Source organism: Phyllostomus discolor, chromosome 7, assembly GCF_004126475.2.
Source record: "Phyllostomus discolor isolate MPI-MPIP mPhyDis1 chromosome 7, mPhyDis1.pri.v3, whole genome shotgun sequence".
Taxonomy (NCBI): Eukaryota; Metazoa; Chordata; class Mammalia; order Chiroptera; family Phyllostomidae; genus Phyllostomus; species Phyllostomus discolor.
In genome coordinates this window covers 81,040,121-81,058,360 of record NC_040909.2, presented here as the reverse complement: position 1 = coordinate 81,058,360, position 18,240 = coordinate 81,040,121, and the positions used below count along the sequence as shown (strand labels likewise).

Sequence of the window (18,240 nt, the reverse complement as noted above, 5' to 3'; positions counted from 1 at the left end):
TTCAACTCTGAAACCAAAATATTGCAAGCCTTAAATATATACCATATTCTAATATGAATCCCACAATAGAACTACTTTAAACAAACTTAGATCATTACATAGTACATCAATCCTTAGTTTTAACTGCTTAAGATTTCTCTTTAATGACATGATTAAGTTTTGCTTTCTGTGTGTACACGTGGCTACAAAAATAAAACTGAAGTTTTTTAGGATATACAAAATGCCAGATTTTGCCTTTGCAGTTGTTTCATTAATCATCTCCAACAATGAATTATGTTAATAAAGGCAGGAATATAAGAAAAAAGATTCTGTTAAAAAGTAGGACATTAATGATAGTTTATTGGAAAAATTCTCAAATCTGATTTTTTAAGTCACTTCCGTTATATATGCAGAAAATGGACTTTTACAGTGGCAAACGAGCTAATGCAGTTGTTCACTATTTGCTCGCAAAAATATTATGTCTGCATCATTTATACTTAGTTTCCAAAAAATGGCTATTCTGAGGTCTGGATTACAGTCATAATCACACTATAAAGAAATCACTTATGTTAAACATAAAAGTTGTAACTGATTGATGTGATGTTAGTGAACGATAAGTGCTTAAAGAGTAAAATCACCCCTTCTTTTTCTTGCATGTCCGTAAGTGGCCAAGAATGGCAATGAAATGCATTGCCTACACAGGCAGAATGTGCTAGGATTCTCAGGTCTTGTAGTCTTGGATTTTTTCCTGAGACAGAGATGAAGAATATCGTAGTAACTTTCAAACAGCATGCAATAAACTTTACAGAATGCATTATGATAACTATTTTTATGGAATCCCCTTATAATTTTAAAGTTCAAACATTGAGAAAAAAATACCGTGCTAATAAACATTTAATAATTTTTAGGACTTAAACTGGCTACTTAATGAGGACACTGTTCCCATTCTCCCACCTTAATGGTATAAATGCACTAGGACTGTACTCGTGTTTGTTTTTTTTTTTCAAAACAAGTATAGAAAATAACAAAGCAGCCATAATTATAAATCTGTCTTGCTGTGTAAAGAGAGGAATGGCTTAGGCCTGTAGGAGCTGAAGTTTTATAAGAATTTAATATAAATGAAATATTTCTCATCTTTCAGATCTAAATGCAATTAAAAGAAAAAATAACTCTCATCTTCCTTGTAATACATTTTCTAAAGGGAGTTGAATCATTAAGTTTATATATGGTAAAATTATAGTGCATTAAGAAGTCAATTAATTATGAAATTCTTGGAAGCCTAGAATTAAGCAACATTAACATTTTTGTATCAGGCCACAAACTTAATCTTATCTTGAAGAAGCAAGTTTTATCTCATAAGTGTAGTGCCTGCAAATTAACATTCTATTTTTAAGAAATATTTCTGAATTAAAAAAAAAAATCTCTTTTTGAGCCCTGGCTGGTGTGGCTCAGTGGTTGAGTACTGGCCTGTGAACCAAAGAGTCACCGTTTCAATTCCCAGTCAGGGCACATGCCTGGATTATGGGCCAGGTCCCCAGTAGTGGGCACACGAGAGGCAACCACACGTTGATGTTTCTCTCCCTCTCTTTCTCCCTCCCTTCCCCTCTCTAAAAAATAAATACTTAAAAAATAAAATAAAAATCTCTCTTTGGGCATTAGTTTTTCATATTAAATATTTGATTCTTAGCCTTAAGATCACAAGTAGTACATTAAACTCATAAATGGCTAAGTGGCAGACAGTATGAGATTTTGATAGTCTTCTTACAGAAATGAAAACCCAGAATACTGTTTCCTAGGAATAAAAAAATTTTAAGGCCCTAAGCTCTCCTCAAATACAGTGCTTGCCTCTTTCCAATTTCCACTGTCACACAGACCATTATGTGAAAGGATATAAATTTCTGTGGCATCGAAAGATGGAATAAACAGATTTCAATTTTACTCAGCCTAGAGAACAAACAGGAGAGTCTCAAGCTCAGATGACCTGCTTTATGAACATTCATGGAGTTCAGAGGCTGCCTAAACATGTATATAGTCCTTGTTTCTGAGGTTCCTTCAGTTCAAACATTTGATTAGTTGGTATAATTCACAGAGATATATACGTTCTGATATGACATGATAAAGTCAGCCAGGCACCACCTCATCAAAATAGTGTGAACATGGCTAAAATGCTTTAAATACCTTCAGAAAAATCAAAGTTATAATTCTCCTAAGGGTGACTTTGCCAGGCAGTATCCGCTTGTGGCAAGAGTTCATACAGTATAATGTCTCAAGACCCTTCTGGTCATCCAAGAAGAATGAAAGAACCAAGACCCTAATTAGGATTGACTAAAATCCTTTATGCTCCAAAAAATGCATGTATTATTTAAACAAACATCTGTAAACTTTGAAGAGAGGTCAGTGATGAAAGTCACCAAGACCTGAGTCACTGTGATTATTTGGGACTGAATGAGAACACTAAGGGAAAGAATACTGGGAGAGTACCCCTTCAAAGAATTAAGGGAATATCATTCTTATGAGTCAAAAGAGGAGAGTTGAGTGAAAGAAATGAGTTATTGACAATGCCAAATGCTGCAGAGGTAAGGATTTGACTAGTTATTAGTGGCCTTTATGAGGGTAGTTTCATTCAAATATTGAAGCTCCTCTAGATTGCAGCAGATGCAGGAGTGAATGGAAGGCACAGACAGTAACCCTAGTGTAGCTGCAGTGCCCACAGTTCTGAGTGCCATCAGATGTCCTTTCAGAATAGGTCTAATAACCCCAAGGGGTGAGTGTCCCTAAGGATCAGACTGTCTGTTCTGATTATGAATTTTAGTAAGGAAAAACTCTTGAAACTATTTTAGATAAATGTTGAAACTGTTTAAATAGAACTTTTTTTTTGAGAACTTTTAAAAAGAGTTTGTGTGTCAAACTAATGACATGGGCTGTGGAGCAGTATCTCAAATGCTCTCTAAATAGAAATTCTGACTAGAATTGTCCTCAATATTTGGTACATTTGACACATAGAGATTGAGACTGAGCAACACGTAGGCCACTGGGTTGTCCTCAGTAGGGCTCACAATGGGGATCAGTGTATCTGAAACAAAGACAGACTTCCAGTTCAGTTTGACAGTCTTTGACCTTGGGAATTTATTTTATCAGACATTTGATGGAAAGTGTTAAGGTCAGATGTATTGGTTCAATTACTCATTAGCTTAGCATTTTCAAGCTATGTCCAAGTGATTGACAAGTCTAATTTATTGACACCTCTTAAGAATGTAGGTATTAATGGAAGACCCCCAAATATTTTACCTTCTAAAGGCTACAGAAAGTCAATGTCATAGTCCTCAATTAGGGTTGAGACATGATGTAAAATAAAAGGATCTTTTAACATAGGATATATTGGCAAGAAAAGAGTCTGAATTAGAAAGATACAGTTTTATCAGCAAGTAAAAGTCTCTTCCTATTAATCTTTGAATGGGCTTCTGAATTGGATGTATTCTTTATTCTTTACTTCTCTTGTTCAGGAACCAGGGAGTATGGAGGGGCACTTTGTATACTGGGATCTGGTATTTAACATAATTCTTATGAAGGGCCTATTGTTTAACCACAGCCAAGATGGTTAAGGTTTTTACCCTTCTCAGTTAAAATGATATCACCAGAGCATTAAATCCTGGTGCTACTCCAGACTTGTAATGCTGGAAAGTATGGAATTCATTGATGTTAAGAAGGCACATCATTCTTCAGTGTGTGTATTGCAAGGACAGAAAGGTTGGGGGAGAAATGGATGCAGTGAGAACTCACACAGAAGTCAGCAAACAGCAGCCCGTTGCCTTGATGTTCTAAGTGAAGTTTTATCAGAACACAGTCACGCTACTAATTTACATATGGTTTATGGCTGCTTTCAAGGTACAATAGCAAAGTTGACTGGTTGTGATGGAGACCTTATGGCCACAAAGCCAAAAATATGTACTATCTGGTCCTATCAGAAAAAGTTTGCTGACTCTTATTATAGACTATGAGAATCTTAACTAAGAGCAAACTGTAAAACACACACATGCACATGTACAAAACAGGATATGATTGGGATTTTGAACACTGATATTTGCTATTAAGAGATTTTGGTGATGTGGAAATATGCTATGCTAAAAAAGCACGTGAAAATTGAGTAGAGATACTAAAATTATCACTTTCCTTAAGAATAATCTGGGAGGGGGGGTCTCAGAAGTCTCCTGATTTCATCCTTTGAGAGAAGATGATGTTCTTTCCCTACCCAATATGTATGCGGAATGAACATTAACTCCAAGTGACTGTAATTTTACCGATTTATTGGATAGGAAAAACTTCACTAGATCAATGTTCCTTCATCTAGGCCCTCACATCTTAAATTAAGGTGTCAGTTTCCCTGAGTATATAAATGGTTCTAGGGGAAAAAAAAAGAGCTTGTCTAATCTTAGAGAGTGGTCCAACAGAGCTGACAGAGAACTAGGAGGCACTAAAAAGTAATCTATGCACATTCCTGTCCCAGAAAAAGATACAAATGGCTATTATAAACATTTTTGTTTGCCAGTTAAGGCAAAAATATTAGGGTCTCTGCAAAAATTATATGGGTAATAAACACTTTTCCCAAAGACTTAAGATATATTTCCAAAGTCAAAGTATTATATTACATTGAAGGTGAACAATATAAAGTGCTGTGTGTGCCTTAGCTTACCTTAGTTTGCACCATTTTATTTTTAGTCATCCTACCTGTCCATTCCTCCCAATTACTCCCACTTGTCAAAACTGCTGAAATGAAGGGCCTTTCTGATAAAGTTCCCTGCTTGTTTAATCTTGTAGCTTTTCCCATTCCCAAATGGCTTGTAGAAATAGCTAAGAACAGAATACTCAGTGTGATCTCATTATTCATCACAGGTAACCATTTTCTCACAAATCGTTATTTATGTGCATCTGGAATCTGTGTGGCCAAAGAAGGGGTCCATAGATTGAAATGGGAGCTCCCTTCTGAGTGTGGTGAGTCATCCATAGTAACAAAGAAAAGCCAACAGACAGACTAGAGCAGTCAACTACCTTCAGAAGGCAAACTTGAAGTCTAGTGTAAGATTCTATTCAATATCTCTAAGCCTGTGTAATAAAATTTTAAAAGGAGGCAAATTGAAGAACACCAATGAAAGAAAAATCATATCTACATATATAAAACTGTAGTTGTTTACATAGCCTTTAATTAACATCTTCAATTTCTTTTGCCATAATGAGGATAAGGCCCTGGGCTAGTAGTACTCTTGGAGTCTGATCCAGTTCTGTAATTGCCATTCTTTGGAATGAGCTAATTGTTTTACTTAGTCATTTAGGTGACAATTACCTGTATTTTGTTGTATAATTCCCCACCCCCCCAAGTTTTTGAGGGAAGAATAAGGATGTGCATTATACACGGGTAGTACTAATTCCGTACCTATATAATGTTAATTCTTTTACTTATGCTCATGCATTAAAAGTGTAATTCTAGAAAGCAATTGATATCCATGTGCAAAATAATACCCTGGAATACAGTAATCATTTTGTTTCTAAATATAAATAATTGAATTAAAACTAAAAATTTTTTTTCCTGAAACTTTGGGCCAAAAACATGGGCATGCACTATATACATGGGAGCACATTATACATGGCAAGATATGTTACTTCAAAAGTTAGTGTGGTAAAACCTGCTTTGGAGAATTGCCCATGTCTCTATGTAAATGGCACCATCCCAGTTTAGGAAGGTGGGTAAGTCAAGAAGGGGGATGAGGTGACAGAAGTATTCAGCTCCATGAATCTTTCACATGAACACATTTGTTTCATATGGCAAGACATAAATGCCATCCCTCAACATGCCTCCTCACAAATACAGAAATCCTACTTGCAACTTAACCATCAGCTCCAAGTACCTTTATTGATGCATTGTGCATTCTATACTACATCAAGGGAAAACTCCAACAGGGCTTTCTTCCTAGGTTTTCACATCTTCCTTATATACACTGAATATTAGACATTTACATGTTAGTGGTAACTACACCAATTATTTTGAAACAAATATTTTTGCAGCAAACAGGTAATACTTAATCTTGTTACTAAGTATTCTGAGTTATGGAGGTGGTGTACATTAAAACATCACAAGACTTTTCATTGAGATCTCTAAATATTTGCTGTAGGTTGGGTTCAGTCATTGTCTTTGGGTATTATGGTCACCTATGGGTGTATTGCAGGTAAGGGTGCCAAGGGCCCAGGATGCGTGATATCCAGTGCTTGGCAACACAAACTACTTCTAAACAAAATTAGCTTGAAAGTTACAAGCCATTAGGTACTAGCAGGCAAAATCCTTAAGTTACTGCTGCCTTTAACTATCATTCATTTAGTAGGTAATATTGAGCTCAGACTATGTGCCAGGTATTGTATTTGAATATACTTTGTAGTGTATAATTTCAGAGTTTTCCCAAATCTAAAATTTATTGAATCATCTTGATATAGGGAAAAACATTAAAATAGAAGTTCAGGAGCCCTGTCCTAAAATTCATGGCAAAGTCATCATAACAATCTTTCTGGGAATCGGTTCTTTATTACTCTCAAGTTTCTTCCAACCTAAAAAATTCCAGTTACCTTGAAACCATTTTATGTACTGTTCTCTCACCAGCTGTTGGGACATGTGCCAAGAAGTAAGATTGTCTTTTGTGCATCTTTTACTAAGATTCAAATATGTACCCAATGGTGCTTGGAAGATAAATGTTTTCATATTGCCAAATTTTGGTGATGTTGGAAAAAAAAATATCTGGCTGATGGTCAGAAGGTAGTATTCATAGCAAGTAAGGCACTGTGCAGTTATGGAGCGTATTTTTTATTCACTTTAATCAATTTAGTAGATATCCTGTAGTTCACTTTTATATTTCCTTTTTTAGTACAAAAATCAGATAGTTATGACACAGACTAAGGCTTGAAGGACATTTGATTTCCTATCTAACCACAGATCCAATAATTAAATTTGTTTGTGATGACTTGTAGGGAAAAAGAAAAAAGTTCAACAGCAATTTTTTTCCATAAAGTGAAACATGATTTCTAAATTTAATTGTGCCCTTTTTGGTGTCAAAATACCCTTCATAATATTTACACATACATAACCTTATCAATGTTTTTAGTAAAGCAAAAACAAATAACTAGCAACTACAATGGTCTGAAAAATTTAAAACAAAATACAGCACCCTTCAACAGAAATGTTTGGTCAAAACTGCCTTAACCAAATGCTTGTCAGGTAGTCATTCACTTTATCAGGAACATCTCCAGTGGTAGATTTGGGGTTTTTCTCAGGCGATCCCATTTCATCTTTGGGTAATTTTTATAAACTACCCTTTAATCTTGACCAAAGTGGTCTCAACTGCTTGGAAGCATACAAGGTATATCTAATTTTTCTTTCTCTTGACAGTTTTCTTACAAGACTAAGGAAACTGGGCATTGTATGCTACATGGGCTCCCTACCCCTGCTTTAATTTGCTCTCCTCCCAACTAAATCGTAACTTTCATTCCTTTAGTAAAGCATGAACATCTGGTCATTCTGTGATTTCCTTTGTTCTACTGTTAAGACCACAAAAACCTAAAAAAAAATCTAGTTAAGTATGTTTTATCCATATTATTTAAAGACTTGAAATTTATATGCTTTATAATATAACCTATTAATCTACTAATATGCAGGAAATATGGGATGAAGTGATTTACCTTTGCTTTTCAGCTCATTTCCCAAATTATGAACACATGTAAATTATAAGGGAAGATTTTAATGTTTTCTAAAACCTGTAAAGAATTCTTAAAGTAATTGTGATAAATGACATGCTGATTACAAATCACTGGTGTTCTGAAGTAGCTCTCTAAGCAATACTAAGAGGTAGTTTGAGTCACTTATTTACTTTATAAAAGCACACAAACAGGAACCCTTAAATATTCTGTAATTCAAACTTGTAAACCTTAAGTACAAAGATATCTGAATTATACATTAAAACTCTAAGTTTACAGAGGCGTTCCCCTACCCCAATTAGTCTAATTTTGTACACTTTAAATGCAAAGAAATCTGAATTAAATGTTAGAGTCAACAAAATTCACAAGCCAGAAGCCATTTAGTGCTCACAAGTTTATATTTTTTAGGTTTGATAGAGATTCTTGTGTATTTTCTAAATACACAAAACAGTTTTGGAAGTTTACATACATGTCTTAGGACACTTACACTAGGTAGGTAAATTACATTTAAAAATTGGTCTTCGTAAAAGATCTTTCCAAAGAGCTTTTACAAACAGCAGGCAGAAGAAAGTGTTCTTTTTATGTTTACAGTGTTTAAATGCTGATTCTCCCATTTCATAATGGCCTCAACCATCCCTCTCCTAAACCCAAAATTTTGTTCTCAATAGCCAGTGTACTCCAAAATTTAAGTACCCAATTTCAAAAAATTCAGGGCTTAATGTGTGCTTATCCCTGACACATGTTAAACTAGAGCTGTTCAACTTCATTTGAGGGCAGGGATACAGCAGGAACAAAGCTCTCCATTTTAAATCCTAAAGTGACTAAGAAAAATCACCTGTTTTAAGCATGTATACTGTAGCATGTATCATAGTTAAGTTTAAGGATCTGGGTGACTGAACGGCACAAAAACTGGGGTTCATATTTAGTTCTTCATTTAAAAACCATCCATTTAAAAATGAAAATGCCACAGCCAATTCATAGCATGTGCCACACTGTTGGGCACCTTATTTGTAGTCAGATGACAAAAGAAGGGCTATATCACTGAGGATATTTGGGGGAGAAAGGGTTAGACACTCCAATTCCTACTGTAGCTGTTTTAAAGGGAAAATATGTCTCCATAGAAGACTCCTTAAAGAGCTGAAGTTCTACAAAAATGGTTTAAGGAGGCAGCAATAGAGCCCCTAAAAAGTGCCTGGGCTTCAGATGAGACCTGCTCAAAGCCAGCTCTTGCCCCATGTGGCGGTGTCTACTTGCCTAATGAGAACATTAGGCAAGTTACAGCAGGTGGCTGCTCTGGAGCCTTTCCTCCCAATGGAGACAATAGCACCTACCTTAGAGGGGAATAGGTAAAATAAAGCGCAATGGCACGTGTAGGCACTAAAAAATGGTAGCTTTTGGAATCATTATTCAGAAAAATAAACTCTTCATTCTATGTTGACAAAGTCCTAAAAATATAAATAAAGCTTATCAAAGTTTAAAATTTATGATTTTTAAAACCCATATTCCTCATACTGTCCCCATGATTATACTGCTCCAGTTATTTTCAGGCCTTTACATATTGTAGTAAGAGAAGTTTCCAAGCCCTGATCCTTTCATCTCTTACTTTTCCCCCTTTCTCATTTCTTTTCCTCTTGGTTCACATCTATTATTAAACTGCCAGATACCATTCTAAAGCACTTCACATGAGTTTAATCATTCATCTCACTCTTCTCATTAGGATGGCTCTATCCAAACCAGCTAGTGTTTTCCCCCTAAATTTCAAAGCTACTCATGAATGTTCAGTTCCCCTTCCTATGTTTCTTCTTCTTTCAGCTTAGTAGCTAGGGTATTAAATTTAGCAAAACATGTAGTGAATATGAAAAACAAGGGCCAAAGGCAATGACAAAGTGGGAACTATATGGAGGTAACTGTCTCTGAGAAGGTTAAGAAATAATGCAAGATCTTGATTTATATGAGAGGGTCTGTTGCTATAGAACAAATAGGAAAGGAACAGTCTATACTCTTCCCCTTCATTAAAATTAAAAGCTCTGACATATTTTTCATTTAAAATATAAGTTACAAGAGAAAAATTCAGCAAACGTGTAACACATAATTCTGCCAGGGCTCCACAGACAAAATTATGAGTATTCCATTGTTACCTCAGAGACCAATCATAAGTTCTTAGTATTTATCAACTTCCTGAAATTGTACTGTAAGTCAGAAAAAGAATATACTTAAAAAAATAGAAACGTCCAGTAGTATACCTTAGTACTAAAACTATTTTTCTTTTAAAAGATCTAGAGGGGTAAAGGCAGTCCCTAGAGATCATGGAACAAAATAAGTTAGGCAGTCAGCAAGTAGAAAAATCTGTCAATTCTGTTTCTGGCAAAACGTTTACTTTAAAGAAGAAATTTTTATATAGGCTGAGGCTAATATATTCAAGAGTATAAACATTTTTCCTTTGGATTACCTTCCTAAAAACAAAATTGTAAAGTATCATATTACAGTTGACTAAAAATATAGCCAAATCTGTCACAGCACAACATAAAAGGTAATGGACAATTATAGAATATTTTAAATTAATAGTAACAAGCCATCTACATCAACCCTTGTTTCCAACTAAAATCAAACAAAAGCAAAACAATCCCGTAGTGTACCAAGTGTGTGTTTCAATTTACTCTATGCAATCTAACAAAAATTTGGTCATAATTTACCAGATATACATAAATGATTTAAGCAGGAAAAAAAAATTCAGCTTAAAGAGAGTAAGTTCATGTCTTATGGAAAAGTAAAAATACTAAGAATGTAAAGCCAAGTCCAGTTTCTATGCAATAAGTGAACTGTAGTCTAATAAAGCAGATTTAGGTGGTTTTCAGATATATATCTTTTCTCTTTAATATATATTTATATATAGACAGATCTACCAATTGTAAACTATGGTTTATTTTAAAGGGGGGGATAAATGGTATGAAAGAAATCTTTATACTATACTTACATATTCACAATGCAGAACATTTTATGCTTAAAATACTTTTTCATTCATAGTATCTTTGCCCAACAAACATCTACTTTGGACCCCACCAGAACTACATTATACTCATTTATCTAGAACACTGAGAATAAGATATACTCTTCAGTCCTAAACAAAAATCAAACCAAAACTATGCATGTCAGTTTTACACTTACGTAGAAACTACAATAAAGTTTAGATAACGAAAGATGCATCTAACCATATAGCTACACTTTACATCTTTGATTGATCCAAGCAGAAACATCAGTGTCTAACATTTAACCATTATTCTACTGAAATCAGAGACAGCGAGAAAGCTCGTCTCTTAAAATGTATCAATGTTTCAACTTTGATCAGATGGAGCACCAAAAGAATTATGTCTGTCAAAGTGTACTCTGAAACTTTTCTCACAGGACTAGCATAATTTAGTTACCTGATATAAAATAGGAAAATATACTCAATTTCTATTTAAAAGAAAGCTGAAAATATGATATCCCTTACTCTTATATAATATACAATATGTTCCTGATAAATGTTGTGCATGTTAATATTAATTATGTGAAATGTTGCTGTGAGTTTTACAATCAGCTAATTCATCTATCATCAGGCTAAATAAATCTGACAATTTCTACTTTGTAATACATCACGGCTTGTACCCTGAAAAATTTATTTAATAATAAATTGTAAAGCCTCTCCATATTTTATTTGTAAGACTTCTGCAAATTGCTGAATCTGGGTGACTATTAGAAAAACTATTTATCAATGTGAAAAATTAATTGTCTTTATAATTTTAAAACAATACCCCAGTAAGTATGAAACAAAAGAGAATGCAATTTTTGTGTTAATTTTAATAATAAAAGGGCACAAGAGTAAAAACCTGATATGTCACTTATGTTGCATAACAAGCTAACCAAACTGGACGTGGAGGATAAACTTAAATCATTTTACTTATTGTTTCTATGACTCTTCTTTCAATTAGATTCTGTCTCTTCAAATAGGACTGAGGTATAGTACATTGGCAAAAATAAAAAGAGGCAAACTAGAATAGTGCCAAAGTAACAGATTCCCAAAACCGAATACCATGTCAGAAAACATCATATAGTAACCATTTATCATATTAGAGCAGCAGGAGAAAGTTACTTCAAAATCATAATCATTTAGTGGTATTTGCCAACTTCGCCATGGTAACTTTGCAACATCATTCTTCATTTGTGAAGTAGTAAAATTCATGTCAAAAAGGAAGGGGAAACGGAGGAAGTCAGTTAGTTCATTCCAATAAATTACCTCTCCAGTTCTTATAAACATGCCCATCAGCACAAAATTAAGAAATACCTAAGACTAGAAGAGACTTGGTTTAACTTATGAAGCAAATTAAAATGGAAAATACAGAAAAGTACAACCAATGGGGTTGAAAAGGCCCCTCACTGAAAATCTGTATTAAAAAAATAAAATTAATAAAAATAAAAATAGAAACAAACTCTACTAGTACAAACTAGCCTGAGTGGTTTGATGGACAGAGTAATTGGGCCAACTGTCACCGTATTCTCATAAATGGATTTTCTTCATTCATATTAAACTGGTACATGAATGTCAGCTTTTCAAGGACAGGTACTCCATTTTCATAAGACCCAAAGAAGTATTGTATATCCTATAAATAAAAAATATTTTTACTTTGATAAATGACTGAAGTTATGGGACTCCATGTAATCCAACCACAAGGTTGTTTGCTGTACAGTCCTGTGCAAATATAAAAAAAAATTTTTTGCTATAAGGCTTTGACCCTACAGTTTTCACAGCAACAAAACTATCATCCAGCATGTACCATATTTTGCAAGCCTTCAAGTTCAACAATTCAAACTGTCGATTCATATTATGTCCAAATGCAGCATCCTTGAGGAATATAGAAGGCCAGTTAATCATCTAGAGACATACAAACATCTCCTGACTCATCCCATCGAGACGGGTCGTTCTGATCTTCTCCATCATCAGCCAGCTCTTCATCAGCTTCTCCTACTTCATTCTCCTCGTATTCTTCATCCCGAGGGAAATCTGTATCCTGTCCCTGATCTACACCTTCTTGCCCTCCTGGTTGTGATTTATCTGCACAGTCTACACAAACACCATAGCGTCGAGATCCATGTCTTATTCCAACACTGGCCGCTAACATGAAGATCTTCTTACACACCATACATTTGTATTTTTTATCCTTTTTATGCACCTAATTGAAGGGGGGAAAAATCCAATAAGGATGGTGTAGACAATACAATGCATTTGAACCATTCAAATTTAATCACCCATTTTACCCTCAGTGAATATACCTCTGTTTTGCTGTATAAAGTTCAGTATCAATTCATAAATCATATTCGTTCAAAATTATGTAACATTCAACCTTCCTTAAAATTGCAGGTAACAGTGTTAAAATACCTTCAACTTGACTGACATAAACATCAACTATATTTAAAGTTACTTACCAGGGAATGTCTTTTTACATGCTCTCTGCGAGTAAACAGTTTTCCACAAATATCACAGCTAAAGGATCTGACTCCCGTATGAATAAGCAAATGCCTTTTTAGTGTTCTTCTGTATTTGGCTACATAGGTACAATGAGGGCATTTTAACTTGTTCGTGTTTAGAGATGATTCACCTTTGAGAATAAAAAAAGACACACAAAAAGCACTTATATATAAACAGAAAACTTGCTATCAACAGCTTACTATCCCTGAAAACAGGGACTGATACAGGGCTACTGCTCTCTTGATTTTTTTTTTTTAAACTCAGAATATGGAAGCTTTTAACTGTTAAGCATTTAAAATAATTCCATAGATATTTAGTTGACTAATACTTGCCATTTTCCCAAGTTTCTTGTTTTGGCCAGGATTCAGGCAATAATCCATACTTGAAATCGTTTGAAGCACCCGGTATCAATCCATACTTGAAATCGTTTGAAGTACCTGGTAGCAATCCATACTTGAATTCACTTGATGGGCCAGGCATTAGGCCATACTTGAAATCATGTGAGGTACCTAATACAATTGAAAAGTGATTTTTCAGGTAATAGTGGTAATAAAGGTCTATTGCTAGAATCAAAAAAAATATATAAAAACATTTCATCATTTTGATAGAAGAGCTTAGTATAAAATAGCTAAATAAAAAAACTCTACATTTTAGTGTAAAACTGAGATGTCTTCATTCTTTATTATCCTAATTATATCCTAATTGGCAAGCATCTTAAACAGAAAACAATCTAAAGTTTAAAGTACAATTCAACCATAGGAAAAACTCAGTGAAATAAACCTGAGTATTATTTAATGGTGTGTGGAGACCACATGAAACTGCTCCTTTAAATACTGTGTTTCAAATACATTCAAAACAGAACTCTGTCTTAATAACTGCTATCCCTGACTATTCGATCATTTGAGACTATCACCTCGAAACCCAGCTGTGGAACACAATAGTCTCCTTTTGTCCCCCAAACAATCACAGTCTTGTTTTAAGACTAATTCTAAAGAAAAATGGACTAAGGATGAAAAATATAAACACAAGTAAATTACAAATGTAGATTATTAGTCTCTTGCTTGTGGTTTCAGACACCTTGGCGCAAGGTAACTGGCCCTTTCAGGGCTTCATCAAAACCTCTTGCTAAATCCATCCTCTTAAATGGAAATCTAGAAGGTAGAATCAAAATAGAATAATTGAAGTCCCTAAGGGAATTTGTGCCTGAGGATCTTCAGCTAAAGTAGGAATTATCTCCTGTGGACTTAATTTCATCTTGAACATTCCTTGTAATTGGTTATCCTTTAGTAATGTGAATCCAGAATCCTCCATGGCTATTGCCACCCTGATCCAACTGACCACCAACCCTTGCCTCTGGATTATTTTCAATAGCCATCAGCTTATGTGTCCTCTTGGAGTTTTGTTCAATACAATCATCATCATATTCTTTTTAAATTTTAAGTCAGAGTTTGGCACTATGCTCAAAAGCCTGCAAAGACTATCCATCTCACTCAGTAAAAGCCAAGGACTTCGAATATCCTACAAAGCCTTACCTGACCTAGCCCTTGCTTCCAACTACCTCTTAGGCACTCTGTTCCAACCACATTAGTCTCTGTTCTGTCCCTCTGTGGTAAGATGGCTCCTATGTCAATGCCTTTGCATTCATTCTTTCCTCTGCCTGGAATACTCCCTTCTAGGCTCAGTTTTCCTCCCATGGACACCATGGTTTTGATAAAAGAGTGCTTGCCAAAAATGAATGCTCTAAGATTTTACTTCCCTATATCTACATGCCAGGTATTGGGTTGGTCAAAAAGTTCATCTTTTATTTCCATACGATGGAGAACTTAATTGTCTTATTTTAAGGGGGGGGGTACCCCCCAAAAACTAAATGGACTTATGGCCAACCCAATACATTGCCTCTCTTAAAATTTAAAAGAACTTAAGACTTATTTGATGACAGTATCAATAACCAACAGTGCAAAAAAAGTCTCTCAGGTAGTTAAAAATCATACTTCATTAGTTTTAACATAAATTATTTTTTACTTAAAACACGCCCCCCTCCCCCCCGCCTTTTTTACTGTTAGGAAAGCCGTCTCAAAAACAAAAAACAAAGGAAAAAAAAAAAAAAGAAAGCCCATTTAACTATACTATGGTTTTCAGAACCCTAAAGTGTGTCACCCTATCTATGTGTGTGGGGTGGAACAGATTATCTTCACATTTCTAAAGTTTGACGTTTGTGATTCATAGTTCTTGTCCAAACCAATGCAGAACCAAGTAAGCCCTAAGGGAGCAAGAACTGGGACTGTCTTACCTTTGATTTCTAATGTCCAAATACACTTCAGTTATTTGTTGAGTACATGTATCTGGCAAATGCTAACATGCACAAGGTATTTTTGACTTGCTCAAAATACTTAAAAATTAATATAAGAAATCATGTTAGATATGCTAATATCTTCAACTAAATATTATTCACTACATAAAAGAATAGATAGAAGAATAGCCCTAAAACAACATACAAATTGATAATCTAAGAGTCAGAATTTAAAGTTTTTAATACTTGAAATTCTGTTTTTCTAAATAACCTGCAGTAAAGATAAAATAAAAAGCATTCATGATGATAGGCAAGACAGCATGCTGAAATTCAAAATAATTCAAATTAAAAAAGCCTCATTCCAAGCTTCTATCATCTCTCCAAATTCTTAGAACCAGTATCCTGTAGGAAACATAAGAGCAGTGAAGAAAGGTATTCCTTTGTAAATCAATACACTGAAGGATCATTAAGCTCATTAAAGATCTACCTCAAAACTGTGCTAAGTTTTTTGAGGTAGATCTTTAATGAGCTTACCTAATGAGGTAGATTCTCATTATTTCTGAGCAATAATATACTCAGAAATAATATCCTTCTGAGTACATTATTCCATAATGGCAAACTAAGAAAGCAATGTTCTTAAAGTCAAAATTATAATCAAGGCTATCTCAGTTTCAGAAACTCCAATGGATCAAAGTGTCTCCTAAAGAGAAGTTAACTGAATCAAAGGTGTATTTTATTGAGAATGAGATAAATTATATAGACCATTATCCACTGAGCATGTGTATGTGCAAATTTAAAACTTTACATATAAATTCACATAGCCCAACTGAACCCACCCATTCTTGAAACATATCTCTAAACCAAAATAAGGTCAATAAAAAATTCCTGTCCGTGGCAATTCTCTGTACAGGCAAAGTCTTCAAAATTCAACCCATCTGATCTGTAAACTACTCATTTCAAAACCTTTTTTGTAAATTCTTTTCAACAGTTAGGAGAAACCACCCTACCCTACTGCATAGAAACTGGACTTGGCTTTACATTCTTAATGTACTTTTACTTTTCCTCAAGACATGAGCTTACTCTCTTGAAGCTGAATTTTCTTTTGCTGCTTAAATCATTTATGTGTATCTGGTAAATTATGGCCAAATTTTTGTTAGATTGCATAGAGTAAACTGAAACACACACTTGGTACTCGGCAGGATTGCTGTGCTTTGGTTTTAGTTGCAAACAAGGTTTGATGTAAATGGCTTAATTTTGGTCAGTGTATACTGCATTCAGAAGCCCAACAGCTTTCTGTAAGAAGGACCCCCTAATTGTCTCCCTCTCCATCAAATTTTAAAGAATTTCCAAGCTACAGGAGTGGAAACAATGGACATCCAATATCCCTATATATATATATTTTTTTTTCCAGCAAATGTTACTTTTGCCACATGTGCTCTGTCTACACATACATACATTTTATGTCTATTTGAAAACATGCATACCCATACTTCACCCCTAAAAATAGCATGTATCTTCTAGAACTTTCTCCTACACAACCACAGCACATTTATGACATCTAAGAAATTTAAAATTGTTCCATAACTATCATTTAGCCTATACAACACATTTAAATATCCAACTGTTCCCAAAATGCCCTTTTAGTCATTTTTTCAACCCATGATGCAATCAAGATTGACATGGTGTATTCACTTGCTTTCCTTGTGAATGCACCAACCTGGTGGTTCCTATTTGTCTTTCCTGACACTAACATGTTAGAATACAGACCAGCTGGATTTCTGTTGATTTGTCTGATTTTCCCATGTGACCAGATCTGGGTGAAACATTTTGGCAAGAATACCACATAGGTGATGATGTGTGCCAGCTCATGCATCCCCCCAGAAGGCACATTATTTCAGTTTCTTTTACTGCTAGTACTAAGTTTAATCACTTGGTTATAGTAATGTTCATCAGATCTCTTTATTGTAAAGAAATTTTTTCCCCTCTGTAACCAATTAGAAGTTACTGAGACCATGTGAATATGCCATTACAATACCCTTTCACTCAATCATCATGTAAGCCCATCAATAGTGGTTTATCATCCAGTGATGTTCTTGAATTATTTCCTGTGGATGTTGCAAAATATCTTCTGTAAAGAAAGCTTTTTTCCCTTTCCAATTGACTTATAATGTACTCATGTAATTTTTTTTTAAAGATTTTATTTATTTATTTTTAGAGAGGGAAGGGAGGGAGAAAGAGAGAGAGAGAGAAACATCAATGTGCGGTTGCTGGGGGCCGTGGCCTGCAACCTAGACATGTGCCCTGACTGGGAATCAACCTGCAACACTTTGGTTTGCAGCCCACGCTCAATCCACTGAGCTACGCCAGCCAAGCTCATGTAATTCTTTAGAATACTCAAGGATTCTCTGTCCTTACTTACAGGCTGCTTCTCCCAAAGTACAGTTGATATAAATATAGTGGTACCTCGTTACTCATCATTAAGTTGTTTTGGAATCTGTGATGAGTACTGAAACCAATGAGTACCAAATGAATTCAATGAGTGATAAAGCATTTTGTCCTGTGGGGCAGCGCTGTGACTTGTATGAGTTCTGGAAAGTGCAACAAATCCCTAACAAGTGCTGAGTGCTGAAACTTTTTTTTTTTTTCCATCAAAATGCAATGAGTTACAGGGTTTGATGAGTTCTGAAGCCGACAAGTACCAAGGTATGACCATTTTACTATTTACAATTAACATTTC

General features: G+C 34.8%; 1 protein-coding gene across 2 annotated transcripts in view; it reads right to left on the bottom strand.

The window, feature by feature from the left end:
• Positions 1-8,099: 8,099 nt before the first annotated feature.
• ZBTB10 (zinc finger and BTB domain containing 10) overlaps positions 8,100-18,240 on the bottom strand; it is a 29,914-nt gene continuing 19,773 nt past the window's right edge. The window contains exons 4-6 of one of the 2 annotated variants that reach the window (XM_028518898.2): positions 13,546-13,722; positions 13,171-13,343; positions 8,100-12,917 (exon numbers count right to left, since the gene is read on the bottom strand). In XM_028518898.2, coding sequence (XP_028374699.1) covers positions 12,612-12,917; positions 13,171-13,343; positions 13,546-13,722 — 656 coding nt within the window. In that variant the 3' untranslated portion in view covers positions 8,100-12,611. The remainder of the gene's footprint in view (positions 12,918-13,170; positions 13,344-13,545; positions 13,723-18,240) is intronic. The other variant, XM_036031059.1, reaches the window with a different exon arrangement.